The following is a 27,963-nucleotide window of genomic DNA, read 5'->3' as shown; positions in this document are numbered from 1 at the left end:
TATATTCTGTGCTTTTTATGTGTTGTTCAACATAAGCGCTTCTCATAATGTTCTGCACATAGGAATCCAATAATCTATATTTATTTGAAGAATACACATATTTGCTGCACTGACAGTTCATTACGTAATCAAGGTAAGTAGGAATGAAAAGTAGTACACATTACAATTACCATCTATAAGCACGTGTATGTGCAGAAGAGCTATTTTTCAAATCATGTTAAACCTAGATGAATTACAGAACGAAAGCCCACCAGGGAAAAATTAAACAATATTTGGAATAAAATCATTTGGCCTAATTTTCATAACCACAGATTGCAGCGAGTACCACCATCCATGCCAGGTATGCCAGACAATCCCATTGTCCGTTTTAGCCTTGTAGGGACCCAGGTAGTATAAGCCATTCAGGTTTGCGGAGTGACACCTAGTGGGAAGAAAAATAAACACAAAACAGTCAGACCAGAAAAATCGCCTTCCTCTGACACTCTTTTATTGGCTAGCAGATGATAAAAAACAGAAAACAAAAAACAAAAAACATTTTGACTATGAATCCTGCCATTTTTCAGACAAGAGAATCTTGATTAATTTCCAAAAGCCAGGAGATTTCTACAATAGATGGGTTTTTTCAACTGATGGATTTTAGTGCTGTACCCAGTCTCAGGATACAGCCCAGCTCACCTGTAGTGTCCTGTAAAAAAAGCATTTCTGTTCTTAATCGCTTTTACACAGAAAAAGGGAAAGCAAGCAAACAAAAACATGACCTCATCACCGTGGGCCTTTGCAAGTGGTGTCAACAAAACCAGGTGGGGCAGGGCGCTCTCTTGCCATCTTCCCTGGATCATTTGCTCGTATGTGTTCATCCATCCGCTGCCAGGACTTAGCTTTTGCACTGCAAACTCCCTTCCTCCCCTTTTTTTAAAAATCGCCAACATGTCCATTATTTTAACCTCAAGGGTAGGAAAACAAAACCTAAACCACCATTTAAAATTTTCCCAGCAATTAACCAATAATCGTTTGTCCGATTATGCCGAGTTATTTTTTTAACACATATCATTCCAATCTAGATAAGTTGGTTGGCTTATCATAAATTTTAAAATGTCCCACTTCCTCCTTTAAAACCCGTAAATTTTGCCCCGATATGGATAACTAAGCTTATGTGATAATTTACTGTGTATGTTAAGAATGAGTCGCTACATATTTCTTGATTGAAATGAACAGATGGCAGATAATAGGATATAAGGAGAACATTCACAAGGGATAGTTCTGAAAAATCTATGGAAAGTACCCAGATTATTGAATCAAAAAAGCATATAATTTATCCATAGATGCTGAGTTTTGGCGTGGATCACTTAACCAGCTTAGTGATTTGCTCTTGCTCACCATCCGGACAGTCTCCTAATTTAACTGTATGTAACTGAAACCATGTATGCTAACTCGGCAAGTATCAAAAACCTACTGTGGTTTTAAAACTGTGTGGAAAGTAATGTTAGAAAAAAAATACTCCCCACTGAGCCTCCGGAATATATATTTTGGCCTATCTCTGTTTTCCTAGAGGCATCTACTACATATACAATTTTTATTGGTTCTGTGATTTGAATCCCATTAAGAAAACTGACTGCATGGTCAGCATACAAAATCTTAGCTGTTCTGAAACCGATTTTCCAGCACCTTTCTGTTTCAGAAACTGCCTGAACTTGTAACTGGATGGGGAGGGAGATGGCTGGGATTCCATCGGTGAAGAAGTAGCTGTGAGCATTTGCATGAGCAAAGCAGAGAAGACAGAAGACAGCCACACTCAGCGACTGGTTTGCTATGTGGAGAAAGAACATCTTGCAGGTGAGGGATAATTGAAGTGCCAACATTTCATGTAAGTTAGAACTTTAGGATGAAAACAAAGAGGGTAAGGAGGAAGAGGATGATAGGTTTAAACAAGAGGAATAGGAGGCCTGGTAGAAATAGCACCAAGCTTCTGGAACAATTGACTTTTCCTCCAGCGTTACTGATTTTCCACCTGTACAGACTTATCATCTCCTTTGGCTTCAAGGATAATGAAGGGTTCTTTGGCAGCCCCAGCTACTGAATTGCCTTTCTTTGTCATCTCTGAACCCCTATATCAAAAGTCAAGTAAATCATTTATTTGCCCATGTTAATATGTTGCTGGTTGTCCTTTAGACACAATAGCAACCAGTCAACGGGGTAGGTTCATGGTAATGTTAACTGATAATGATTGTTATTTCTACACTTGATCTTAGCCAAAAGGCCGAGAAGCGATGTTATTTCTATATATGGCCTTCTGTTCAAAATCAAACATTAAGGGATCCTGCAACTTAGTGAATTATGGATAAGTTTTACATAATGCTGATAATTTTTACATAATGCTAACTTAGAAGGACAGGGGAAGAAAAAGGAGGAGGAAGAGAAAGTGACAAAGATGGCCTGTTTTTACAACCACTTAGTGTCAACTTGACACACCACACTACCTACAACTAGCTGTCTCTCCATAAAATCTACAACTCTAAAATCAGCACATCACAATAGCTGATGTTCCTAGGGAGGACTCTCATGCTTTTAGGGAAAATTAACATATGCCTTGTCTACCTCCACTTAATAAGATAGAGGATTGCAAAATGCCTTGAAAGTACTTACATCACAAAAATAAGGTTAAAATTTGGATTGCGGAACTTAATGGATAATCTTCAATAATATGGAAAATCTGACGCTCCAGATACACTCACTTACTAAAGATTCCATAATGGAAAATCTAAATGTCCAGACATTTTGAGGTGGTCCTTGTTTTCTAAAGAGAAAAGCCATTCAAAACCTGTGCACTACCTAGCAGTTGGAGCACATCTGCTTTGCAGACACAGCAGACCCATCAGGTTATTTTTAAGGAAGACTGTGTGAAGTTTCCATTCTTGCCTAAACTTTGTAATTACAACAAAGGGAGCTATCTGGAAACCATCTTGGGTGGAGAACAGTTAAATGAGTCAAGACTATCTGGCCCAGAGAAGAGAAAATGTTGAGGAATACAATAAATATCTTCTCACCCATTGCCTGCGGGGTTTTGTTGAAAGGGAATTACAGTTGCTCTATTAACTACTGAGAAAAAAATCTGGCAAGATATAAGAAGGCAGATTTCAAGATAATAAAAGGAAAAACTGAGTACAATTGAAAAAATGGAATGAGCTAGCTGATAAAGTAACATGGAAGTATTCAGCCAGAGGGTGGAATTAGGTGTCAGGAATATTGTAGAGGGAATTTCTGTATTGGGAGGAGCTTGGATTCAATGATTTAAGGGAAGTCACAGTGATCGAAAAGTAGTTTTACATAGAAAAAATTTACAAAAAGAACATGGCCATTTCATATAATAGGAGAAAGTGAAGACCAAACTGGTTATTAGAACGCTGAAAATATTTCTCCTATATAAATCCTCCCTATATCTTCATATCAATTTGTGGCCAACTGTTTATGATAACTCACCCATCATTCAGTTTGCAAGCAATCTTTGCATAAGTAGTAATTTGATTTATTTCTATAACACCTTTCAAGCTTTATTAATGCACACAATGAACAAATCCTCAAAAATACTTCATCCCTGAAGAATTCTAATAAGCATGATTACTTAATAATACCAATACTACAAAGAAGACAACATTACCTCACATGTTATAATTAATACCCACTAGTGAGATATCATCAACGCCATCACAACTATGTTTATAAAACACAAACCTGTTAAACCACCAGCCAGACTGATCTTCTTCTGCACAGTTTCCTTCATAGTTGTCATTATCTCTGTCCCATGTGCTGAATTTCATTCTTTGGTGACTACCCCACCATTGCACCTCAGGATGAAGATTCCCTGCAAGGGAGTCTCCAGCTGTTCCAGAATATTCCCCGATATTCAGCTCATAGGAATTCTAAAGGAAAAGAGGCAACTTCCACTATCAGTTGTCACTCTAATGTGTTAATTTAGTGTTAATAATTAATGGTAATGTTAATAATATGTTTAATAAACAAAAGAACAGGTCCTACTGTCTATCTTTGTTTCCACTGACCTTAGGGTTTATATTTTACACATTAATTCATGATGTTACTTATTTGAAAATTTGAGTACCTTTTCATCTCCAACTCTGAAAAGTTTATATTGTGCGTATCGGCTATTTTTTTCAAAATCTGCAAGGTCGATTTTTAAAGTGTAGTCTCCTGAAAAAAAAAAAAAAAACAAGCAAGAAATTATAGGATATTCCTGATGTGTGGGATGACATTGATTTATTGAAGTTTAAAAACAACTCATGGTTCTATTTTACTTAAACCATTTCCTTCTGCCATGAGTCAGTTTTCAAAGAATAAACAGTGACTCCATTGTATTTACAACATGAACATTTTATTGTGTATTTTACTTGAAAATAGCTAGAGACACAATATTGAAGGTGGAAATTTTCTACAGATCTATCGCAGGTAAAAGCTAGTGCAATTTACTTGACAAAAAACAACAGAAAATAAGTCATTATTTAGTTAATAGATTAAGAAATCTAACAATGAGGGGCGCCTTGGTGGCTCAGTGGGTTAAACGTCTGACTCTTGATTTCAGTTCAGGTCATGATCTCGGGCTCATGAGATCAAGACCTGCATTGGGATCCACACTGGGTATGGAGCCTGCCTAGGATTTTCGCTCTCCCTCTCCTTTTGTCCCTCCCCCTGCTCACACACATGCTCTGTCTCAATCTCTCTCTCTCGGGGGAAAAAAAAAATCTAACAATGAAAGAATAAATAGAAGTTTTAAGAAGTTTAAACATTTATCTTCTTTTTCTTACTTTCAGTAAGAATGTTGATCTTAAAAGTAAACAATAATCGCACTAGTTGGTATCTTCAAGTGATCTTCTTTTCTCCATTGTCCCATCACTTGTAAATCACAAAGACTATTCTTTTTTGAAAAACAGAACTATTATCAGGAACCAGAAAGTTATACATCAAACCATTAGATAATGTATGTTCTATCCTCCTACTTTGATAAATAAAACTTCACAATGACCTATAAGACCGGGTTTGAATTTAGTATCTGAGTCTCCTTGGGGTTCCAAGCCAGAACATGGAGGCCCAGGGAGAGAGATGCTCTGGACCCCACCAGACAGGTCTCGTGTATGGTCTGCCTCCTCTTTTCCTATCCCTATCTCTTATCTCCATCATGCACAGAAAGGGGCCTTGTCCGCATTTGTGGACATTGCAGGCTGCACATCCAAGCTCTGTTTATACCCACGCTAAAAGCTGTTGCTTTACCTCCCTTCAGGCCTAGGGGTGTGCACACCAGCAGCACAATCTTCTCAAAGGCGATAGATGAAAAGAGGCATGAACAGGTCCTGGAAGCAAGCTCAGGACTGTTTCGGACAGGGAATGCTGGACTGGTCCTTACTGAGTGGGGAGGAGTGTGGGCTTCTTTTGGCTTTGGCGCTCTAGCCCCACAGACTCTTCCTCCCAGGGAGCTCTTTACTGTGGGATTCTGGGAGAGACCCCTCTAATCTTATCAAAAGGCCATAAAGTTTATTTGAGCCAAGATGGTGAAGTGGATGAGAACGGTAAGGTAGGCTGAGTTAACTCTCCTATAAAATACTTTGCATTGTCGAAGAGATACAAAGTCAGACTCAATGTTTCAGGTAACCATCTTATTATCTTTATGGTCAATAAGTAAATAAAAATGAAATTACAGACCATTTCTAAATTAATGTTATTGCAAAATTTCCAGTCAAAACTTACATAACGGGGACAAGGCTATTTTCAGAGGAAATTCACTAGCCTTAAGCTCTCACAATTAAAGAATTGCAAAGGCATGGGTTTTCCTGTGGATGATGTGATATGTGATTGTGAAGCCTGGAACTTTCAGCTGTCATGAGAGTAGGAGCCTGAACACCAATTAAAACATGAAGGGGAAGGAGATGTGTTGGCAACGTGCATCTGGGTAAATAAGCATTTAATAATAATCTGACAAATAATTTTGAACTTTGTGTATTTAGAAGGAGCCAAGGGTTACTTCTTAGAGTTTTCATAGTTTGAATAAGAAACCAGTTAAATATTAATGTGCAAAAAAAAAGCAGGTATGGTAAGTGTTATATATCTATCATAAAACACTCCAAAGTAGGAAAATAAGTACACTGAAGGAAGGGAAATCTTATGTAAATTTAGAGAGCATTGATCACAAGAAGGACGAGCAAAGAAAGTATCAGGCTTAAAGGATTATCTATCCTCTCTAGCTATTATTCTGGTGTCTCAAAGATCCCAATAGTTATAATCCAACTTATGAATTATGAATATAGAAACACTAATCACTTTCCTTAACTTGGATGAAAGAAGCAAAGCCTTGCTTTTATGTTTAACGCATTGCCAGTGGGATATAGCATGCCTTCTTGAGCAATACAATTGCCTTTTATAAAACATTCTGAATCAGATCTGAGTGGGATTGTCTACATTCTCAGGCGTACATTTGAGTCAAGGAAGGCAATGAGCTGGAGTAAATGAACATGGGAAAGAGAAGCTTGGAAAATTCATCAAACTAATGATATTTTAGACAATTATTGAACCCTAGTAGAAGATACCCAGCCAGTACATAACACACAGGGGAAATTGTACAGATGTCTTCAATCTGAAATGTGTCAATAAAATGGCTCAGTGGATGGATAGGAACGTGGTTAAAATAATAAAAACAGTAAAATGTTAGTCTGGAATCTAGGGGGAGGTTGACTCTTCTTTTAGTTTTGCTGTATCTTTGAAATTTCTCAAAATAAAAGCTGAGGGGGATGGAGACAAGGACATTTATTATGGTATTTGATTGCAAAAACAACCCCAATGCCCCGATTGTTTGTCTCAACCTTTGCCATACGACTTTGTAACTCCTTCCATTAAGTCCCTTTCTCTCCCCTTAAAATGTGCTGGTCCAGTGACTTGTTTTTTGTGTGTGTGTGTTTTTTTTTTTAAAGATTTTATTTATTTATTTGAGAGAGAGAGAATGAGAGACAGAGAGCATGAGAGGGAGGAGGGTCAGAGGGAGAAGCAGACTCCCTGCGGAGCAGGGAGCCCGATGCGGGACTCGATCCCGGGACTCCAGGATCATGACCTGAGCTGAAGGCAGTCGCTTAACCAACTGAGCCACCCAGGCGCCCCAGTGACTTGTTTTTACCAGGAGAAGGCAGTGAAAATGACCATGTGCCAGTTCTAAGGCTAGGTCTCAAGCAACTTTCGTGCTTGCCCTATCTTTTTTGGAACTCTGCCTGAGCTACAAGAACAAGTCCAGGCTGGCTACCTGGAAGACGAGAGACGGTATAGAGCAGAGCCCAATCGTTCCATCTGAGGCCAACCTACAGCAGCCAGCCTCCCGCAGACCAGGAAGTTGGTCACAGAGCCATGAGCAAGCCCAGCCGAGATCAGCAGCCCTGGTGAGCAAAACTGCCCCCACCCCCCCAGCTTGTACATTTGTGAGCCACAATAAATGGTTCTGACTTTAAACTAGTAAATCTTGAAGTGGTTTGTTACATACTATTATTGTGGCAACGGATGGCTGACCCAGTATAGATATTTCGAGGAACTTGAGGCATTAAAAAAAGAAGGATGATGACATTCCATTTCCTTTCCGGAAATAGAAAATAAATATATGAGAAATCTCCCACCCCCAGTGAAGATCTAGTTTCTTTGCCTCTGGTCCTAGTTTTAAGTGGCCACATTTTATAAAGGGGATTATTGCCCCAAAGGGATCCTTGCCATCTGCAAAACACAGCAGTTACTGAACTGGTTCCACTGCCTATGGTTTAGTGAAAAACATTTTAGTGTTTTTTTTTTTAATTGTACTTCAGGTGAATTTGATAACAGGCAAACCTTACCTTGTGTGGTCAGTAAGTGGAGATTTTTATTCCCCAGCCAATAGTCACCATTTTCCCGAACAAAATTTCCAAAGCCATTTTCATAGTCATTCCAGCCTCTAAAAAATACAAAGTGAAAGCTGATTTTAGCAAAACCCAAAAGGACCTTTGTAGTAACCAAGGTGCCCACCCCTCCCAACTACCACCCCCACCCTTTTCTCAATTCTTTTGTCATTTTCTTTATTAGTAAATGCACTTTCAGTAGTCATACTTAGAGAGTGAAATTCTAATTATAGACCTCAGGGGCGCCTGGGTGGCTCAGTTGGTTAAGCGACTGCCTTCGGCTCAGGTCATGATCCTGGAGTCCTGGGATCGAGTCCCACATCGGGCTCCCTGCTCAGCGGGGGGTCTGCTTCTCCCTCTGACCCTCTTCCCTCTCGTGCTCTCTGTCTCTCAATCTCTCTCTCTCTCAAAAAAATAAAAAAAAAATCTTTAAAAATTAAAAAAAAAATAATTATAGACCTCAGGATATAATAAAAAAAGGCTTAACTTGTTATGAATCTCACACATGCTACTCCAAATAAATCCTTATGTCATAATTAGCATACCTGTTAAAGTTCTCACTGCCATCAGATCGTCTCTGAATTACAGTCCATCCTCCTCCATCAGACATGTCACAGTAAACGGAGAATATTGTTGGGCTCCGGAGAGGTTTGATTTTGTAAAATCCACTGCGCTTATGCCCATCATTAAAAATCTCTGAACAGTCTGTTTGCAAAACAAGGTAATGTAACATTTGTTATATGTCTTATGTCTCCCCCCTCTCCCCCCCGCCCCACATGAGAGCCTCTGGATAAGATTACTCAATACTAATGAGACAGATAAACACATGGTGCAGATAATCAGCTTTTTAAAATTGCATCTTGGCCATCTTCCAGTAGATATTAGGAAAGTCTTATTTCCTTTCCTAGTATTTAATTATCATCTGACTCCTTGACATGATCATGAAAATAAAAGAGGTATTTGGTTTCTCCTTTCTCATTTTTGTGGAAAACAATCAAAAAATTACATATGTTCAGTTAATTACAGTATATTTAATTGGAATTTATAACCTAATCTGACAGAATAGTAGAACTTATCTCTCCTAGGAAGCTAAAATGAAAGTAGAAATATAACCTCGAACAAATAATTTAATATGGGTTATCTTGACTTAGAGCATTAAAAATCATTCTGAACATCTGGAGATTAATTCAAAATAGTAATCTTCTTGTTAGAGTCTTATAACCTCCCAGTCTCAACAGACTTTTTTACTAGCCCACTGAAATTTCTAACAGTCCATGCATTCTTAGATGTTTTTGCTAAAAACTGCAAGCTTCTGCTATTCCTTTTATCCCTATGTTCTTCACCATGATATTTCTTTAACTATTGGAGCAAACAGAGGTACCAATTTGTCATCAAAAAGTAATATCTATTTCTTAAATTACTTGAGGGTAGGATAAATTAATAGCCACTGGGTCTCATCTAGGCTGATACGTACACACTTAGAGAATATACGGCAAGTATGGACTTCACTCTTGTTTCGATGCCTAGGAAGCTGTTTAAAGGTTGGTTGAAGTAGTGGCCACTAGAAAGAGATGATCTGAAGAATACCTAGTTACAGACTTTTGAGTAAAAATACTATAACTTAACATTATAGCTAACTTTCATGTTTTACCCTTATCATTTTGTTAATTTCCTTCCTTTTTTAAAAAAAAAAAAAAATTCTGTTCCTGGTTGGATATTTTAAAGTTCTTTCTTCATTTTCATTGTTTTGATGCCCAATTTTCTACAACTCTGTTTTGTTACAAGTAAAATACACTGTGCATTAAATTGGTAGAATAGGCAATACGAATTAGAAAAGAAAATAAAGAACCTTTGTCGCTTTCAAAAGCTCTCACCAAGTTGAGACCAATCATGTACTACAGCTTTGGTGAGTTGTTCATCTGTGTAATGATTGAGGCTTTATTTGTATATTTATTTCTGAGATTCAGAAGCCTATTCTTTTATTTATTTATTTGACAGAGAAAGATAGCGAGAGCAGAAACACAAGCAGGGGGAGTGGGAGAGGGAGAAGCAGGCTTCCCGTGGAGCAGGAAGCCTGATGTGGGGCTCGATCCCAGGACCCTGGGATCATGACTTGAGCTGAAGGCAGACGCTTAACGACTGAGCCACCCAGTCACCCCTCAAAAGCCCATTCTTTATGCATGATGGATTCTTAAAAAAAAAATCCTTTTTGGCAATTAAATAAGAAAAAAAGTATTACCTAAAATTAGTTCAGTGTTGTTCAAAAGCTTACATTTTGTGGTCAAGTAAGTTGTACAACACTTTTCATTAAAGTAAGCAGATTTTAACCTTGTTAAGGAAGGAGCACTTTGCTTACGTATAATCTCCTACCAAAGAGCTGAATAGTAAAAACTCCAAAGATTCAGACTATTTTCCAGGCAAATATGGAAATGATTAGCTATAACTTTTTCCTCTGGAAAACTTTGTGAATATAGCATTTGCAGCCAACATTTTCTATTTGTTTCTATTTTATGCCAACTGCAAGTTTGTGTTTTTAAAATTTTTTTCCTTCTTCCTAGAGGAAAAAACCAAACACAAATCCAGAGGAAAGCTTTCAACTTAAAAAAAAAAAAAGCAAAAAACAAAAACAAAAAACACCCAACAAGTAAAAAAAAAAAAAAACCATCAAAAAGCACCAGTAGCAAAATTGCTCATAAAAAATAAGTTAGAAATAAGGAGCCTGCCTTGGGGAAATGTAACTTATACTATGATAGCAGGAAGTTCAAGCAATGTAGGGTATAAAACATTAACTAGGTATTTATAATGTTTTCAAAATATTTCGACCCACTCAAGTCTCTGGAGAATAGGCAGGCAAGGGCAAGGTTAGAAAGCTCTGTGCTCATGGGAGTTTAAAAAACAAAAAGGGATTTCTGGATACTTACATAATACTAGAGTGAGGCCAAGATTTCCTGCCCTCTGACAAATACTGCACTAAACTGGATGAGGTGAATACTTTCTCTGATCATGCAGAAAGCAAGCCATGTTGGAAGGCTGAATGTTTAAGCTTCACAAAGTGACATGACAGCCTGCCACATGGACTTCCCTCTTGTCCCAGAATGGTGGCTGAGCTCAAAGCTGAGAACCAAAGTCATTCTAAGCTCAAAGAAAAGCCAGCATGAGCTCAGCAGCCACTCAGGAGCATGCTGGGAAATGTAAGAGCTCACCCTGCTATAGTCATTCTCCCCACCAGGCAACATTAAGAAGGAAACTTAAAAGAAGAAAGGATGTTGGTCCCTTGGAGAGGGCAGGATTCTTGAGGGGTAGGGTGAAGAGGCTTGCTCCTGTGCAAACAAGGGGGAGAGTATATAATAATGTGGATAGATGGCTGACATTCATTGAGTGCTTCTTTTGTACGAAATGCTATTGTACTCATGTTACATGTGTTAACTCTTAATCTTTACAACAAAGAAACATTCTTATCATTCTCATTTTACAGACGAGGAATATGCGGGCCATAAAGGTTAAGTCACTTGCCCAAAGGCTACAGCTAGCAAGATGGGCAGTGGGAATTTGAAACCACGCTTCAATGCGTCTATTGTATATGAAGAATATGACACAGATCTATTAACTTCTGGGTTTTTTTTAATGTTATATCCAAAACAAGAAAATATCTATCATCTATCCTATTGTATGTGCTATAATGTTATAAGACAGACACATACACACACTATAATGGTTCGTCTAGACACTGTCCATGTGACTCTTCCATCCAACTCCTGCTTATACAGTCAGTCCTCCTCTGACCTTCGTATTTCCATTTCCTAGTAACTGATTTCTGCCTTATTCCTTGGTGACTTCTTGCTTCCCGAGGTCCCCACCCAGCACTCCTGACATAGGGATTGGAGTTTTAGCTCCTCAACCTCATTCTTCCCATGACTGGTTGCATAGTGCTTGTAACAAACATCCAATCACCTGCCTCCTGACATGACTGGACACTTGAATCTGTGTTCACAACCTGCTCAGATCGTATCTGAATACATACCTTGGGTTTTGAACTTACTTTGGAATTTGGAATAATGATACTTCTCTTATATCCACAAGTTCCTTGACCTTGAGATTAGCTGTGTACCCCTTTTGGAATCATAGAAGGTGCCAGCAGGGTTGGCTTCTTCTGAACCCTCTGTCCTTGGCTTACAGAGAGCTGCCTTCTTGCTGTGTCCTCATATGGTCTTTCCTCTGGCACCAGTCTCCCTGGCGTCTCTTCTTATAAGGATACTCAGATTGGTGGGGCCCATCCTAATGGCCTTATTTTAACTTAATCTCTTAGTCGTATTCATAGACTTTAGAGGTTAGAGCTTCAACATACGAATGGGGAGGGTACAACTCAGCCCATAAGACAAAGTCATCAATCAAATGGTCATTTGGCCATTCTGGTTACCCCCTTCTCTGAATCAACCCTGTTATCAACAATGATTGGCCTAATTAACTTACTGAGATCCTACTCTGACATCTGTATCTTAAATTTTCCACAGTCTCGGGAGAGGTAGCTAAAGCCTGCTAAGTGGATAACTGACCACATTATAATTAGGCCCCAAACGTCATCGAATGAAAAGGGTATTGAATTGCCACAATACCCTACCTCCTACCTGAAAAGAAGCAAAGCCTTCTACTAGGTGACCTCAGCCTGTGAGAAGAAATCTGGGGAGAAGCCTGACCTGATTCTGGTCTTGAACAATCTCATCCACATGCATCAGCAAAAGCACAAGCCCTTTTCAGTCCTGTAGGGGTTCTCATTTAATTGCAGCCTAAATTCTCATTTAATTGGAGTGGAACCTAGGCACTATATGTATACAGTTTCCCAGGGGTCATTGCCTTTCTGCACATTTTGTAAGCAGAGTTCATGTTCTGGACTAATTTTTTCAGGGATGTTTGTATAGTAAACAGCCTTAGAAGATAGAGACGGATGACAGGTTAGTTTCTGTCCACTTTCATAACAATAATGTCTCTTGCAAAGGAGAAAAAACTGGGCCAATTTGCTTGTAACCCATAATAAATAAAAGATTGATGTTTCCTAAGCTCAGCATTCCTCAGCTGTGACACAGCCCACTGCCTGCACATTCTCCACCTGGATTACTCCATTTTGCTCCTTCAGTATTTGCAAGCAAGGGATATCGGTACAAACATGAAGACTCCTGACCCGGGAGTCTCTTTTCTTCTGCCGGCATCCATGAAACGGTGGCAGGCTAACTTGTTAGACTGCGAAGAGAGTAAAACCTCAGACCCTTCATGGCTCTTTTATTCGCTTCGGCATTTTACAAGGTCACCAGGTGATTCTAGTGGGAAGCCCTGGCTCAGAATCAGTCTTCAAGGAATTTCTACTGATTTTGCTTTTTGTTTGATTGCTTTCCTGAGCCTTCTTTCACTGTCTTGCCTAATCATCACTGTGGTTCTCTCCTTAGGTTCTTGTTCCTGGTTCTTGGCCCCCAAGATTGCCTCAGACAGGGCCTTTGTTTCCCAAGCCTATTTTTGCCAGAGCTGGCTTTTGTTCCATGCCACAGAGCCATGGGCCATCCTCACGCTACCTCCAATCCCTCTACCACAGGCCTCCTTCTGATCCCTAAACAGGGGAGGGGAAGTTGGACTCCAAGAATCAAGGGTAAGGGATCACGTGGTGGGACAACAGCATGTCAGGAGCCCCTAGACAAAAGTCTGACCAGAAAGAGATTAGGTTCTTGGTAAAGAAAGGAAGCATTTTGTTGCAGCCTAGTTTCTAAAATTCTAACAATCCTTATATCCTACACTGATGAGTATATTTAGAAACACAAAATAAAGATGTCTTTATTCTATCAGCCTGGAATCTCTTCAGCCTTTACAGTTTTTCAGTTACAGTCAGATCTATTTTCCAACTTATATTTGCTTATCTAGCGCTTCCTATCTCTATGTACTCCCTTGCTTTCATTCATAAATGTGAGGCTCTATTATATCCAGGTACTCGAATAGGCAAGAGGGAAGAAAGAATGATGAAACGTCATCCCAGACCTTACAAAGTGCCTGGTTAATTGATCAGGACAGATGCATAGACAAAGAAATTATAATACATCATGGGAGAAGCTAGAACAGACATAGGAACACAGTGCTCTAGATGGCATCCTCATTTCTGACAACTCTGGTTTGTTTACTTTAAAAGATGCCTGGAGGAAGGCGAGTGAATAGTTTTCTATAAGGAATAATGCTATGTGCAGTGATAAGCGCAATGTGTTGACAGTCTAAGATCATTTAGTTTCCGGGTGGGAACACTGACCCAATCAAAAGGAAAATTACCAAACCATAAAATATACATGTAAACACAACTCTTGTATTTCCCTAAATAATTGTGATCCTTTTTCTTTCCCTGTCCTTTTATTCTATTACCTTATTTACTACCCTAAAGCACATAACGGTTTCAGAAGGGAAAACTGTGTAAGTGTAACAAGAAATGATACACAAATAAAAACAAAACTCAACTGTAAAATTTCACAAGTATCATCTGTTATTTGCACACCAGTATGTAAACAATCTATTGTCTTTGATCTCTCATTAAACTATAGAAATTCTGAGATATTTAGCATTGGTTTTAAATATCCCCTGCAGAGATTAGTGAGAGAAAAGGATAAAATGTGGTAGAAGACATTTAAATTTGGTATAATGCTTCATGTTGATTGTTATTGGAATAGGAAAAGCTCTTTAGCAAAATCCGAAGTACCAAATAATGAGCAACCCCATTGCACATGGGTGTATATTATAAATTCCTGAAGCCCATAAGAAAAATAGGTTCTGACCTGCATATTGCCTCTTGCCTCCAAGGTCAATGACATTATTCTCCTCTCCTTTATCAAGGAACTGGATTTCCTTCTCATGCAAAAGCTGTGTGATCTTGACCTGTTGCTGTTTGACCCGCGTCTCAAGCAAGTGCACCTGGGCTCTGAGCCGTGCCTGCTCCTGGAGACAGTTCTCAAGAGCCTGCAAAGTGATGTGCATCTCATTCTCACTGGGAAATAAAAGCTCCTAACAAGTTGGACAAATTAATGATTCAATTTTGTCCCTGCCCCGCATCGGGCTCCCTGCTCAGCGGGAAGCCTGCTTCTCCCTCTCCCACTCCCCCTGCTTGTGTTCCCTCTCTCGCTGTGTCTCTGTCAAATAAATAAAATCTTTAAAAAAAAAAATTTGTCCCCAACTCCCATTTCCGAATATTATTCTAACCAGAAAGTGGTTTGAAAACTCTGGTACTATTTGTTGTTTGAAGAATAAGTAATTATGGCTACGGTAAAGTGCTTGAACTAAAAAATTATATATTAATATAAAATAATCTGAATGACTAAGCGAAGAGCCTTAAATTCGTCTCATTCAATCTTCATAATGATTCCAGGAGGGAGGAATTGTCTCAACCCTAGTGAGGCAACTTGCTCAGGGATTTTTCCAGCAAGTAGGAGGAGTCAGGATTCAAATCTGGTTAGAAATCCCTACTCTCAGTCTCTTCGTGATGCCATCAAATGCTTTCCTGACAGTAAAGTTTTAATGGCATCATTGCATTGTTAGTGTGTCAATCCTTAAAATAAACAAGGCTTTGGAATGACCTTCTGGCATTAATGTCTTAAAAATTTAATGGAATACTTATAATCTGATGACATGTGTTCACCTTTATAAGGGATGCTAGTTTAGACTCTCATATCCCTGAATATCTCCCCCACTTACCTGTGCAAATTCTAGTGAAGTCACTTTAACTTTTTGCTTATTGTTTTGTTTTTCCCTCAATTACTTCAGAAAGGGATGGGAGGAGGCTGAGTTTTCTAGTTAGGTCATTTATCTTCTCTAAAAGAGCAAAAAACCCAAGAATATTGGATGTAAGAGAATTTATCAGCTCCTTTCTAAGCTGGCGTTTGATAACTTTCCAAAGAGAAAGGAAACATGGTAGGGAATTAATTGGGAAGATGAGCTGCAGGGATGGGGCTTCTGGAAGAGGTATTGAGACTAGAAGCTTCAATAAAGGCTTTGAGTACTTGATGTGGGAAGAGTTACTGGAGGTAGAGTGGGGAAAAAAGGAAAAAAGGACAAAAGACTAATTTTTGCCATTTTTCCACTTTTACCTTGACATCTCTATTTGCAAATTATGTCATGATCTCCCATGATAAGTGTAAATGTTCACTTCTGAGAAATTCTAAATTTTCATGAGTGATTGCTTTACACTACTACCTTTATACACATCATTTCCTAAAACAGCCATCAGACAGATTTCTCAATTTACAATTGCCTTTCGGTTCCTATCTTTATGTACTGCCTTATATTCATTCGATAAATAGGAGGACCTGCTACATTCCAGGCCCTCTGCTAGGTGGTCAGAACAGCACAGCTAGACACCCTATTTGGGACAAAGAGGTACACTCCCTTCCTATGAAGACCTGTACTGTGAACATAGAAATTCAGCCCCCAAACTGGAAGTCCCATAGCAAGAGAACGGGGAAGTGGTGGTCCAGGTCTTCTCCTATTTCCAAGTCCGAGTCACTGAATCTCCCCTGGCTATTTCTCGAGGACCACTTCTTATTTGCTCTTGGTGCTCTCTCCTCAACACTCCTTGATTTTTCTACTCTGAATTATTTGCTTAGCTCTCTGATTCCCACCAGTCTAAAAAATGAACAGCAAGAACATTTCATGGTGTCTGGAATCCTGTGCTCCTTTCTAATAGGTGGAAATTGGTTGCGATAGTGTTAAATATAGTTAAATATAAATTGCAGTGTGCGATTTAAAAATAGCTGAAAGTACAGGGCAACTATCTTCAATCATTATGAGACCACATGCACAGTTTTAGTGAGCTTATTTAAAATTTAGGAGTTTTCACTCTCCCAGAACTTTGAATAAATGAGTATTTTCTCCCTTTTATTTATTTATGAATGGAGGAAGGCATGAGTTCATTGTAATTACTTCAAATAATTTGTTCAGTTTACACTAACAGTGTTCAATATTGGAAAACTCAATATTGGGAAAGACCCTAGGTCAATTTTAATTACCATGGGTAGTTTTAAGTTTCTAACATTATTTAACTACCCAAATAGGCCCCAGTAAATTCAAAAAGATTTTACTTATTGATTGTGAAGACTAGTTTTTACTTTGAGAAAGAAAAATTACGTCTCTTGTAAGTGCCTATTATGTGGCAGGTGCGTCCACAAAACTTTTTCATATTTTCCCCTTAGTTATTTTTTTTTCAGTGACAAATTACTAAAAGTTTTCTGCAAAATAAAAGAAAATTCAGGTCATAGCAGGTATTATAAATACATAAATAAATGAGCTTACCCAGCTTTCCCTGCCCATTACCAGAATGGTGGTGACAAGGATGAAACTGAACATCTTCACCATTTTCCCCACTGAAACAACTACAAGAACAAAAGAAATTTCATAAACTTCTTTACTGTGATTTTTTCACGAGATGAGTTGGGTTCAGGTTCAATGTGATCCAGGATGTCGGATGCAGCTCCATCTCTAGTCTGAGAGTCTTCAAGGAAATTCCCCTGGATTTTCCCATGCTTCCCTCACACAGAATGATGCTCTCTGTTACCTTAAGTAGGATTGAACCTGTTCAATTGCAGAAATAAAGGGACTCTGCCTCTCTTTGAGTGTCCTAATTGTAATGTGCTGCTTGTGCAGACAAAGCAAAGGTTCTGTAAAAACAAAGACCTGGCTCCATGTTTTGGCTGAGCCACTTCCTAGTTGTGTGCCCTCAGGCAACCTACTAAAATGCTCCTGATTTGTAAATGGAAATCATAATTTCTACTTGACAGGACTGTGGCAATTTTGACCTAATGCTTTAGCTACCCTGTCATAGGATAAGTGCCTAAGGAACAATAACTTATTTTGTATATGGAAGACTGCTTTTATTTTTAAAAGAAGAAAGGAAAAAATGACAACTATAGGATGTGATATGCATTGTTTTTCTTGATGTCTTAATGGATAGGCAAGCTACCAAGGTGATATAAATCTTTAAGCTCTGTTTAAAGTTGTAGAGGAAAATTCACTTTACCACTTCTTGAGATTATTTTTAAAATCACTCTTGAGGGGCGCCTGTGTGGCTCAGTCGGTTAAGAGTCTGACTCTTGATTTCAGCTCAGGTCATGATCTCAGGGTCATGAGATCAAGCCCCATGTTTGGGTTCTGCGCTGAGTGTGGAGCCTGCTTGAGATTCTCTCTCTTTCCCTCCCCTCCCCTCAACGCTCCCCCCTGCCCTCCTACCCTGCTTGTGCACATGCTCTCTTTCTCTCAAAATAAAATGAAATAAAATGAAATCACTCTTGAAGTAATGAGTCTTGATGAAAAATTTTGTTCATCCTCAAATAACTTCTGTGTGCTGCCAGAGATGATTTTTCATAAATTTTAGACGCTAAGGAGCCTAGAAGAGCAGAGATATTTGCATAATCTTCAAACAGATTTTATACCTATGGTTTCCAGAAAAGAACTGGAATCAACTGAATTATTTGTTAGCCTATTTTTATTCTTATAGAACCTGTGACCACTAGGTCTTTTCAGGTATCTCTTTCTCAATTTTTTTTTTTAAGATTTTTATTTATTTATTTGACAGAGAGAGACACAGCGAGAGAGGGAACACAAGCAGGGGGAATGGGAGAAGGAGAAGCAGGCTCCCCACTGAGCAGGGAGCCCGATGCGGGGCTCGATCCCAGGACCCTGGGATCATGACCTGAGCCTAAGGCAGATGCTTAACGACTGAGCCACCCAGGCACCCCTCTTTCTCAATTTTTATATAATTAAAAAGGTGGTTCCTAACTTTACTGCCCATTAGAATCACTTGGGGAGCTTTAAAAAAATCTCCATGCCCAGGAATTCAATTGAATGTCTAAAGGTGGCAGTCAGGTACATGGAATTTTTAAAACATTGTTGATTCCAATGTTCAGCAAAGTTTGGGAAGCAATGATTTAAGGACTTAATATACAAAAATTTTTAAGTCTATTATAACAAAGTAGTTAGTTCTCAGTCCTTCTGAGGCCAACAAAAACAGTTATAGAATGGGAAAGACACTTAAATTCAGTGACAAATACCGTGCATGGCCACCTTGGGAAGCACTGTAAAATAGAATGTGAGTTTTTAGAGTATGTGAAATTTGTGCATTACAGAGAGTAATAAAGAGTCTGCTACATATAACTATATAATTTTACTTGACTGACTTTTATTTTTTTACTACAAGTCTAGAACTGTGCTGTGTATTTTATAAGCATCTACTTTAATTCTCAAATAACTAAGGCAAGTACTATTATCCTCATCCTACAAATGAATAGATCAGAGAGGTTAAGTCATTTCCCTAAGATCACACAGCCGGTTTATGGAAGACCCAGCAATTGAGCTGAGGGCTTTCCACCTTGACGGCCCATGCCCTTAACCTGAACTCCACACGGCCTGCCTCGTGATCCACATATGACTGAAACACACAGGGAAACAGGCTGCATGGACGAATGGGGGCCCTCCCGCTTGGCCTTCTCCTGTAAACATTGGCCTCACTCATGAACATGGCTGTGACTCATTTGTTCCTGAGTCATGCACTTCTCCAAACGAACATCAGGTGAATCTGGCAGGAGAGGAGACAGCTACATTGAAGCAGAGGCAAACTGAGGGAATGGCCACATTAGCAAGCCCTTACTGATTATCAGCTCTCTGCTCAGCACTGTGCTACGCGCTGTGGAAGAATCAACATGGCAGCCTCGGCGAGGCGGCGTCTCAAGCAAGAAATGAAAATAACCATGAAAATGGAAATTAAGGACAATATAAATTAAGTAGATGTGAAACCATATGTAATTACATATAAAAATTGAACTTTCCCAGACCACCTCTCAAGACAAAATTAATTCCTTCCTCCACTGTGACCCCCCCCATACTATATTTGCAGACCAAAATAGCAGTTATCCACTCAATAAACATTGTTTGCATGCCTGCTCTGTTCCAGGTACTGTGCCAAGCAATGGAATTATCAAGTGGTCAGTTTTTTGCATGTCTTTCTCTAACTGCTTAGAATAAGATTTTTGAAGGCAAAGGCCCCACCTTGCTAATTGTTGTATCCCCAGCACCTAATTTGTTACAGCGATGCCGATAAAAGGTTAGTTGTCTCTGCAGAAAATTTTCCCCTGGGAAGGAAAATTCTTTCTCAGAGGGGAAAATGTCCTTTCCTTGCCATAAAACTAGTCTGTTTGCAGTGGCAATACTTCCTCCTTCCTTCTCTATGTTTATCCTGGTCAAGGGGAAAACAATGGGCTAAGTGTATTTTTGAAAGTAAGCGTTAGGAAGGGGGTCGAGGCTTTTGGTTGGATTGAACACATGCATTTATTTTTTCTTTCTCATAAAACCCCACTAGAAAAGGAGTAAAGAAAAAGGGAGAAGACATGAATTGACAAGGTCAAAGAGAAAGGGCGGGGAGAAAACACCTGGCATGCAATGTCAACATGTTTGTAGGATGTAAGAAGCACGTTGGGGAGCTGGCAGGGCTGCTAAAACTGGGGAACCAGCAGCAGCAAAGGGGACCATCACAAGAAGGAGACTAAGTTGCACTGCAATGCCCCAGCCAGGTGCAGGGCTAAAGGCATCAGCTGGCTTCGAAGGCAGGGTTCGAGGCGATGGGCTGACACTCAGATTCTCACCGAAACCTCACCGAAACATTGCATGCCAGGTGTTTTCTCCCCTCCCTTTCTCTTTGACCTTGTCAATTCATGTCATGAATACTGTTTCTCTCACCCCATCAGACAACAAGCCTTGCTTTCCACTAAGGTTGAACCAGAGAGGCTCTGGGTAGCATGACCACAGGCACAAAGGAGGTCAGGGGAGAGTACTTTGTTCTACAGGTTGAAACACCCACCCCCCCACCTCCACACACACACACCCCCCACCAGGATATTCTGTCCTGGCAGCCAGGCAGCCCTCTCTCTACTCCTCCCACTGCTTTCCAGGCCAGAGAGCATGGGATTCCTCTCTGGAGGAATGAATAGGCTCACAGAAAAGATCATCAGAGGCTTGCACTGGGCGGTTCTCCAACAGAAGCGCCTTGTCCTTGCCTGATCCTTCTCCAAAGAAGCCCACCAGTTGGCGAGCCTCATTCGTGTACACAGGAGAGGTATAAACTTAAATTTGGCACGTGTCTTTCAAAGGAGTTCTCTCTGAAGGGAGGTATATATTAAGTTTCTTTCTGCATCTGCATTTACCTAACAGTCTAAAGAGAAACACTTAAAGGGGTTGCCTGGGTGGCTCAGTCGGTTAAGCATCCAACTCTTGATTTCGGCTCAGGTCATGATCTCAGGGTCACGAGATCAAGCCCTGCGTCCAGCTCTGCACCGAGTGTGGAGCCTGCTTAAGATTCTGTCTCTCTTGGGGCGCCTGGATGGCTCAGTTGGTTAAGTGACTGCCTTCAGCTCAGGTCATGACCCTGGAGTCCCAGGATCGAGTGCCGCATCGGGCTCCCTGCTCAGCAGGGGGTCTGCTTCTCCCTCTGACCCTCCCCCCTCTCACGTGCTCTCTCATTCTCTCTCTCTCTCAAATAAATAAATAAATCTTTAAAAAAAAAAAAGATTCTGTCTCTCTTGGGACACCTGGGTGGCTCAGATGGTTAAGCCTCTGCCTTCAGCTCAGGTCATGATCCCACGGTCCTGGGATTGAGTCCCGCATTGGGCTCCCTGCTAGGCGGGGAGCCTGCCTCTGCCGCCCCCCTGACTCTCATGAATAAACAAATGAAACATTAAAAAAAAAAAAGATTCTGTCTCTCTCTACCCTCTCCACTCCCTGCCCCCTGTTCATTTTCTCTCTCTCTCAAATTAAAAAAAGAGAGAGACAGAGAGAAACAATAGCAAGCAATTTATCATGAAGTTGTATAATTTATCTGTTACAACTTAATCCTTTCATCTAACACTGTAAACAAAATAACCAAAATGTACAGAAAGAAGTGGAGTGCTGTGTAAATCACACAACTAAATGGGCAAAGAAGTCAGACAAAATACAAGAACACATTCAATAACTCATTGCAGAAAAGCTCTCCTAAGCCCTTGGAGATCCAGTTTTTTCAGTGAGTCATCCTTTTATACATTCATGTGATACCATTTATAGCAACTTAGTTTAGGAAAACGGATATTTTACTCTGTGATCTTAGTAACCATTTTAAATTCAAACATGGGGTGACTGTTTAATGCCAGGTGCTATGTACACTAGATGCTTTTATATATAGCTTATATTAAATATATTGAATTACATTTAAAATACTAGCTCAGTTGGTTAAGTGTTCGACTCTCGATTTCGGGTCAGGTCATGGTCTCAGGGTGGTGATATTGAGCCCCATGTGGCACAGCACTGGTGTCGAATCTGCTTAAGATTCTCTCTCTAATAATTCATTAGAAACAAGACTGATCTTTCCTAAGAAAAGCTGAGATGGTGAGTGGTGCTCTCTCAAGGTCATCAAAAAGGAAAAGCTCTCTATGCAAGAGTTGAGCTTGTCTTAGTTGTTTATAAAATATATGTAGTATTTCCGTAATTGAATCATAAATACTTCAAGGGCAGTGTTTTCTGCTACACTGCCCATCTTCTGAGTTACCTTTTTGCAAAATAGAAGAGGCAACTGTCCCTAGACTTTAACACTATTGCTAATTCTCTCAGTTAACATATTTTTCAGTACTATATAAGACTGTGATAAAATTATGATTTAATTATGTTCAGTTAGCCAACATATAGTAACATCATAATAAAAATAAATTAAAAAATTAATAAAAATAAGTGGAGAAAATGGCTGTGTGCAACCTGGAAGAAGGTTCTCACCAGAACCCAACAATACTGGTACACTTATCTTGACTTCCCACCCCCACAACTGTCAGAAATAAATTTCTATTGTTTATTAAAAAAAATTATGATTGAAAAATTCTAATTTGAGGGTTGCCCGGCTGGCTCATTCAGAAGAGTATGTGACTCTTGACTTCAGGGTCATGAGTTCGACCCCTGCGTTGGGTGTAGAGATTACTTATATAAGTAAATATTTTTTTTAAATTCTCATTTTAAAAAGAAAAATAAAACTCCATACTGTAAAAAACAGATATAATTGAAAATAGGGATAGGAACAGTTATTTGTACACCAATGTTTATAGCAGCATTATTCACAACAGACAAAAAGTGTGTGAACAACAATCCAAATGTCCATCCACAGATGAATGGATCATCAGAATGAGATATATACACACAATGAAATATTAACCTTGAAGACCTTATGCCAAGTGAAACAAGCCAGACACAAAAGGACAAATGTTGTATGTCTCCCCTCATACAAAGTACCTAGAGTAATCAAATGCCTCGAGATGTATTATGTGTATTAATTTGAAGTATATGAAATTGCCATTTTGTTAGGTCAAAACCATTCAAACGTATGCCATTTCTTACAGTTCAACCTAATATATTAAGAAAAGAAGAGCTAGTCATTAAGGAAATTGAAAAATATATTCAAATATAATGAAATATTTTATATATATATTTTAAGATTTCATTTATTTATTTGAGAGAGAGAGACAGAGCGAGAGAGGGAACACAAGCAGGGGGGGTGGGAGAGGGAGAAGCAGGCTTCCCGCGGAGCAGGGAGCCCGATGCGGGGCTCGATCCCAGGACCCTGGGACCATGACCTGAGCCGAAGGCAGACGCTTAGCGACCGAGCCACCCAGGCGACCCTATATATGTTTATGTTACATAAGTGCCATGAAATGAAGGACTTGATCCTTTTTATTTCTGCTATATCTCCATGCTTGGTAGATACTTAGGTACTGTATCAGTTTCATACAGCTGTTATAAATTACCACACCGCGGGCGGCTTAAAGCAACAGAAGTTGATTCTGTCACATTTCTGGGGGATAGGAGTGTGAAATTAAGGAGTCACTATAGCTATGCTCCCTCTGAAAGCCTCTAGGGAAGAATGCTTCCTTGCCTTTTCTAGAATCTGCTGGCTGCCAGCCATCACTGGCATCCCTTGGCGTGCGTCTGCAACACTCTACTCTCAGCTTGCACGTTCACATGGCTGTCTTCCCTCTGAGTGTCCCTGTGCCTAATTTCCCTCTTCAGACAAGGACACCAGCCCATTGGATTGGGGCTCATCCTAATTCAATATGACCTTATCTTAACTTGATTCCATCTACAAAGACCCTATTTCCAAATAAGGTTACATTCACAGGTAATGGGAGTTAGCACTGAACGTATCACTTTATGGGCACAATTCAACTTGATTCAGGTACTCAACAAAATATCTGGTGAATTGATGAGAAGAAAATTTATGAATCGAAGTTAGAATTTTAGAACTTCCCAGCATCTGTTATAATTTTACAGTTGTTTATTAGAGACAAAATTCTTTTTTTTTTTTTTAAGATTTTATTTATTTGAGAGAGAGAGCAACAGAGAGAGCACAAGCAAGGGGAGGGGTAGCGGGAGAGGGAAAAGCAGACTCCCGGGTGAGCAGGGAGCCTGACACGGGACGCGATCCCTGGGACCTTGGGATCATGACCGGAGCTGAAGGCAGACGCTTGACCAACTGAGCCACCCAGGTACCCAACACCAAATTCTTTTTGTCTGCTTAATTTATTAGACGTCCCTTTCAGATTCCCTTCATCATCTCCCCTCCTTCAGCAATGACTGAGAATATTTAATAAACTATGGCTTTTGTAAAGTTTGTATTGATTTGCAAATATGACATGTGGTGTGTGCTAGCTTATATTGGTTTTAAAGAGATATTTGAATTTATAAAATCCCAAGAGCAAATAAATAATGAAAAACTTAAAACCTAACATATTTAAACTTAGGCTATCTTAATGGGCTACAACTATTATCATACCTATCTCATAATAAATTATAAGTTTGACTCATACTTTTCAGTTGGTAATAAATATATTTCCCAAGCAGAACTAAAACAGCTCTGCTGCTATTTTTTAAAAACCTCATTTGTACCTTTATGGTTATTTGTCATTTAACTTTTAAATTTGTCATAAAGTCAAGTCATACAAAGTAAAAATTACCCCTCCACACGATGGAAATTTCTTAACATGTAATTAATGGCAGAGTCATAAATGTGAAGTTTTTTAATGTTACAGGAAATAAGCAAGAATATTTGTTTTATTATAAGCAAGCAAAAGAAAATGAAGATGGAAAATAAAAATATTTTTTTAAAAACACGTAAAGAGATTTTGGAAGTAGGAAGCATTATCCCGTGAGACTAGTAACACATGGTCAAACTATAATAAAAGGAAGTGAGATCATCCAAACATCATCAACACTTCAGGAAACAAGGCTCAGAGAGGGAAAATTATTTAGCTAAAGGAATAAAATAAACTTTCACTAAGTATATTCACATTAATCTGGGAGATGAGTATAACAGTATGATATAATACCATTTATTTGTGACTCTGATTCAAATTGTTCTTCTGACTAAGATTATTTTTCTGCCAGATTATTGATTGGGATTTTTCCTTTTTTGTTCCAGTAGTGAAAATAACGTCTCATTTTTCTTATGTGATAGTAACCAGATCTTCATTGTTTTAATCCACTTCCAGCTATCAGATGAAATATTTGGGAGTCAAGAATCAAAGTCTTGAAATTTTTGTGCCTTCTAGACTTTGCTTTTATGCTGTCTGTTGAAATTAGTATATTTTGTTTGGTTCATCAATTTCCCTTCTGTATTTGTGGGGTCAAGTACTTTATTTCAGAAATGAATAAACTAGCTTAAAAACTTAAAGAGCTTTAAAAACAAATTATGGTCTTATATCTATGTCTGATTCTGGCTCTTGTCTAAGAGACAGCGTATGTTGAAAGAGCTCTGGGAGATGCTGGGAGATTATATAACATGTATACATAGTACTTTACATGAGGCTTGGTAGAAAATAAAGGGCCAATAAAATGTTTTGGCAGGCTCTGTCTCCTGGTGTCCTGAAATTTCCATCTCATTGCCATTAAAATAATCAAATCTGATCTTTCCCAGAGAAAGGAGGGAGCCTCTAGTCTGGCAGCTCCTTCAGTAATAAGGCATTTCAAAATGTGATTACAAATATATATTTTAAAGTCATTATATTAATTTGATAATCTTTAGAATAATTCCTGAGAATATCTCAAGTCATCTAAAATTCCTCAGTGACCAATTGTAATTCTTTTTTTTTTTAAGATTTATTTATGTATTTGAGAGAGAGAGGCGGAGAGAGTGCGTGTAGTAATTCATAGTAAACGTGAGGCGGGGGGTGGGGAGGTGGGAGAGGAGTAGAGGAAGAGGGAGAGGGAAAGAGAGAATCTTAAGCAGACTCCATGCTGAGCCCAGGGCCAGCACAGGCCTCCATCCCAGGACTCTGAGATCATGACCTGAGCTGAAATCATGGCTTAAACCCCACAGGCAACCGCCCACCCATTGTAATTGTAATTCTAAACATCTTCTATAATGTTGAAGAAATGTTTAGGTATTGGGCTTTTCAAATGCTTTGAAAGTCTGGTCTCTATCATTCATCATAGTAAACCATTATTATTTTGCAAATCTGGTTTATGATAAAGTGGTATCAGATTATTTAATTCTTACTATACAGTTGTATTTCTTTTATAATGTTTTTGCTTTAGGCTGTTTCAAAACTTTCAATTTTTGTAAAACTAAAATAGTTTTCAAATGGCTATTCTTTGGTGTACCATATTATTTGATATAAATTATTCTAAGTCTCTTAAGTCCAATTTCTTCCCCACTAAAAAATTTTTTAAGTTAGTTGATAGAGAAACTTAAAGGCAAAAATATTAAGTTTTAAACTGAAAAGTTGTACAGATGGTATATAACTTTTAAATACAATTACAAGGGGCGCCTGGGTGGCTCAGTTGGTTAAGCGACTGCCTTCGGCTCAGGTCATGATCCTGGAGTCCCTGGATCGAGTCCCTGGATCGAGTCCCTGGATCGAGTCCCGCATCGGGCTCCCTGCTCGGCAGGGAGTCTGCTTCTCCCTCTGACCCTCCTCCCTCTCATGCTCTCTGTCTCTCATTCTCTCTGTCTCAAATAAAAAAAACAAAACAAAAAAACCACAAAAAACAATTACAAAACAAAATTATATGTTATTGTAAAAATTTTTAAAAATGGTGTTTTAAGCAAGCTATCATGAAAGAATACAAGATAAAAGAAATAAGAAGAAAGAGCTATTGAAAGAAGCATGTTTAGTAAGTTAGCATTCACGAGTGGACTACACCATTAATGTAAGACTAGTTACTTAAAAATTTACCCATAAACACCGACTTAGAGACTCCTTTTAGGCATTTTCTTCCAAATTTTTTATCATTTTTCTGAAAATGGAATATAACAATATCTTTGTTATTTATCTTAAGCATTTACACTCAGTGAAAGCCTTAAAAAGCTAAATAAATTTGATTCCCAAAAGATAGAAATAAAGAAAAGCATTTCTGAAGATTTTACTTCTGAAATGGAAATTTTTTAACATTGCCCATTTTATTTTCTATCTTGTATATTAAAGGTGCAAATCCTATTATGTACATCAAATTCCCATCCAATTCATTCAAAATGTGCTAGGAGTGGAAAGGAGATATAATTCTAAGTTTATTTTCTACGTTGCAGAGGTGGTCTTCTATCTAGTTAACCTGACTTCTCCTAAGCGCTCATGGTTGTTTCCTGAGTTATGCTTAATATCATACCTATGACATCTATTAGCATTATTACAATTATGTCAAAAGTACAGAGATGTTAAATACCTTGCCTGAAGTCAAAAATGAGTCAGAGACACAGCTCAGACTAAGTCCTGCAACTCTGCCTCTCAGGATCTTCTAACTGCATCCAGAATTTGTCATTGCTTCTCTGTTATTTGATTAGAAATAGGGACAATGTTGATTTTGGCTTTAATCTGGAAACAAATAAATGAGGAAATCAGTTTAACTGGAAGGAAAGCTAAAAAAGGAGATTGAATGACAAATCACAGTACTCAGATATTTTTCTTTTTTTCTCCTATTTGTATGAATTTTTACGAAATATCTAATAATGTATCTTCATGAAAATACATCTCTGATTTTTTTTTAACTCTTA

The 27,963-nt window shown here is 38.8% G+C and overlaps 1 protein-coding gene across 2 annotated transcripts; it reads right to left on the bottom strand.

Annotated features, from left to right (window-relative positions):
• On the bottom strand, window positions 1-27,727 carry FGL1 (fibrinogen like 1). 2 transcript variants are annotated; one of them, XM_021694186.1, is made up of 8 exons: window positions 27,636-27,727; window positions 17,211-17,290; window positions 14,705-14,885; window positions 8,453-8,612; window positions 7,866-7,963; window positions 4,115-4,203; window positions 3,730-3,917; window positions 1-421 (listed from the first exon to the last, which is right to left on the bottom strand). In XM_021694186.1, the coding sequence occupies exons 2-8, from the start codon at window positions 17,271-17,273 to the stop codon at window positions 262-264; spliced, it is 939 nt and encodes a 312-aa protein (XP_021549861.1). In that variant the 5' UTR covers window positions 17,274-17,290; window positions 27,636-27,727; the 3' UTR covers window positions 1-261. The 2 variants fall into 2 exon arrangements, with proteins under 2 accessions (XP_021549861.1, XP_044767739.1); XM_044911804.1 differs by lacking the exon at window positions 27,636-27,727 and having other exon boundaries at window positions 72-421; window positions 17,211-17,995.
• Between the last annotated feature and the right edge of the window lie 236 nt (window positions 27,728-27,963).

This window comes from Neomonachus schauinslandi, chromosome 2, assembly GCF_002201575.2.
Source record: "Neomonachus schauinslandi chromosome 2, ASM220157v2, whole genome shotgun sequence".
In the NCBI taxonomy this organism is placed as follows: Eukaryota; Metazoa; Chordata; class Mammalia; order Carnivora; family Phocidae; genus Neomonachus; species Neomonachus schauinslandi.
The sequence above is the reverse complement of the archived record's forward strand: the minus strand, read 5'-3'. Positions and strand labels throughout refer to the sequence as shown.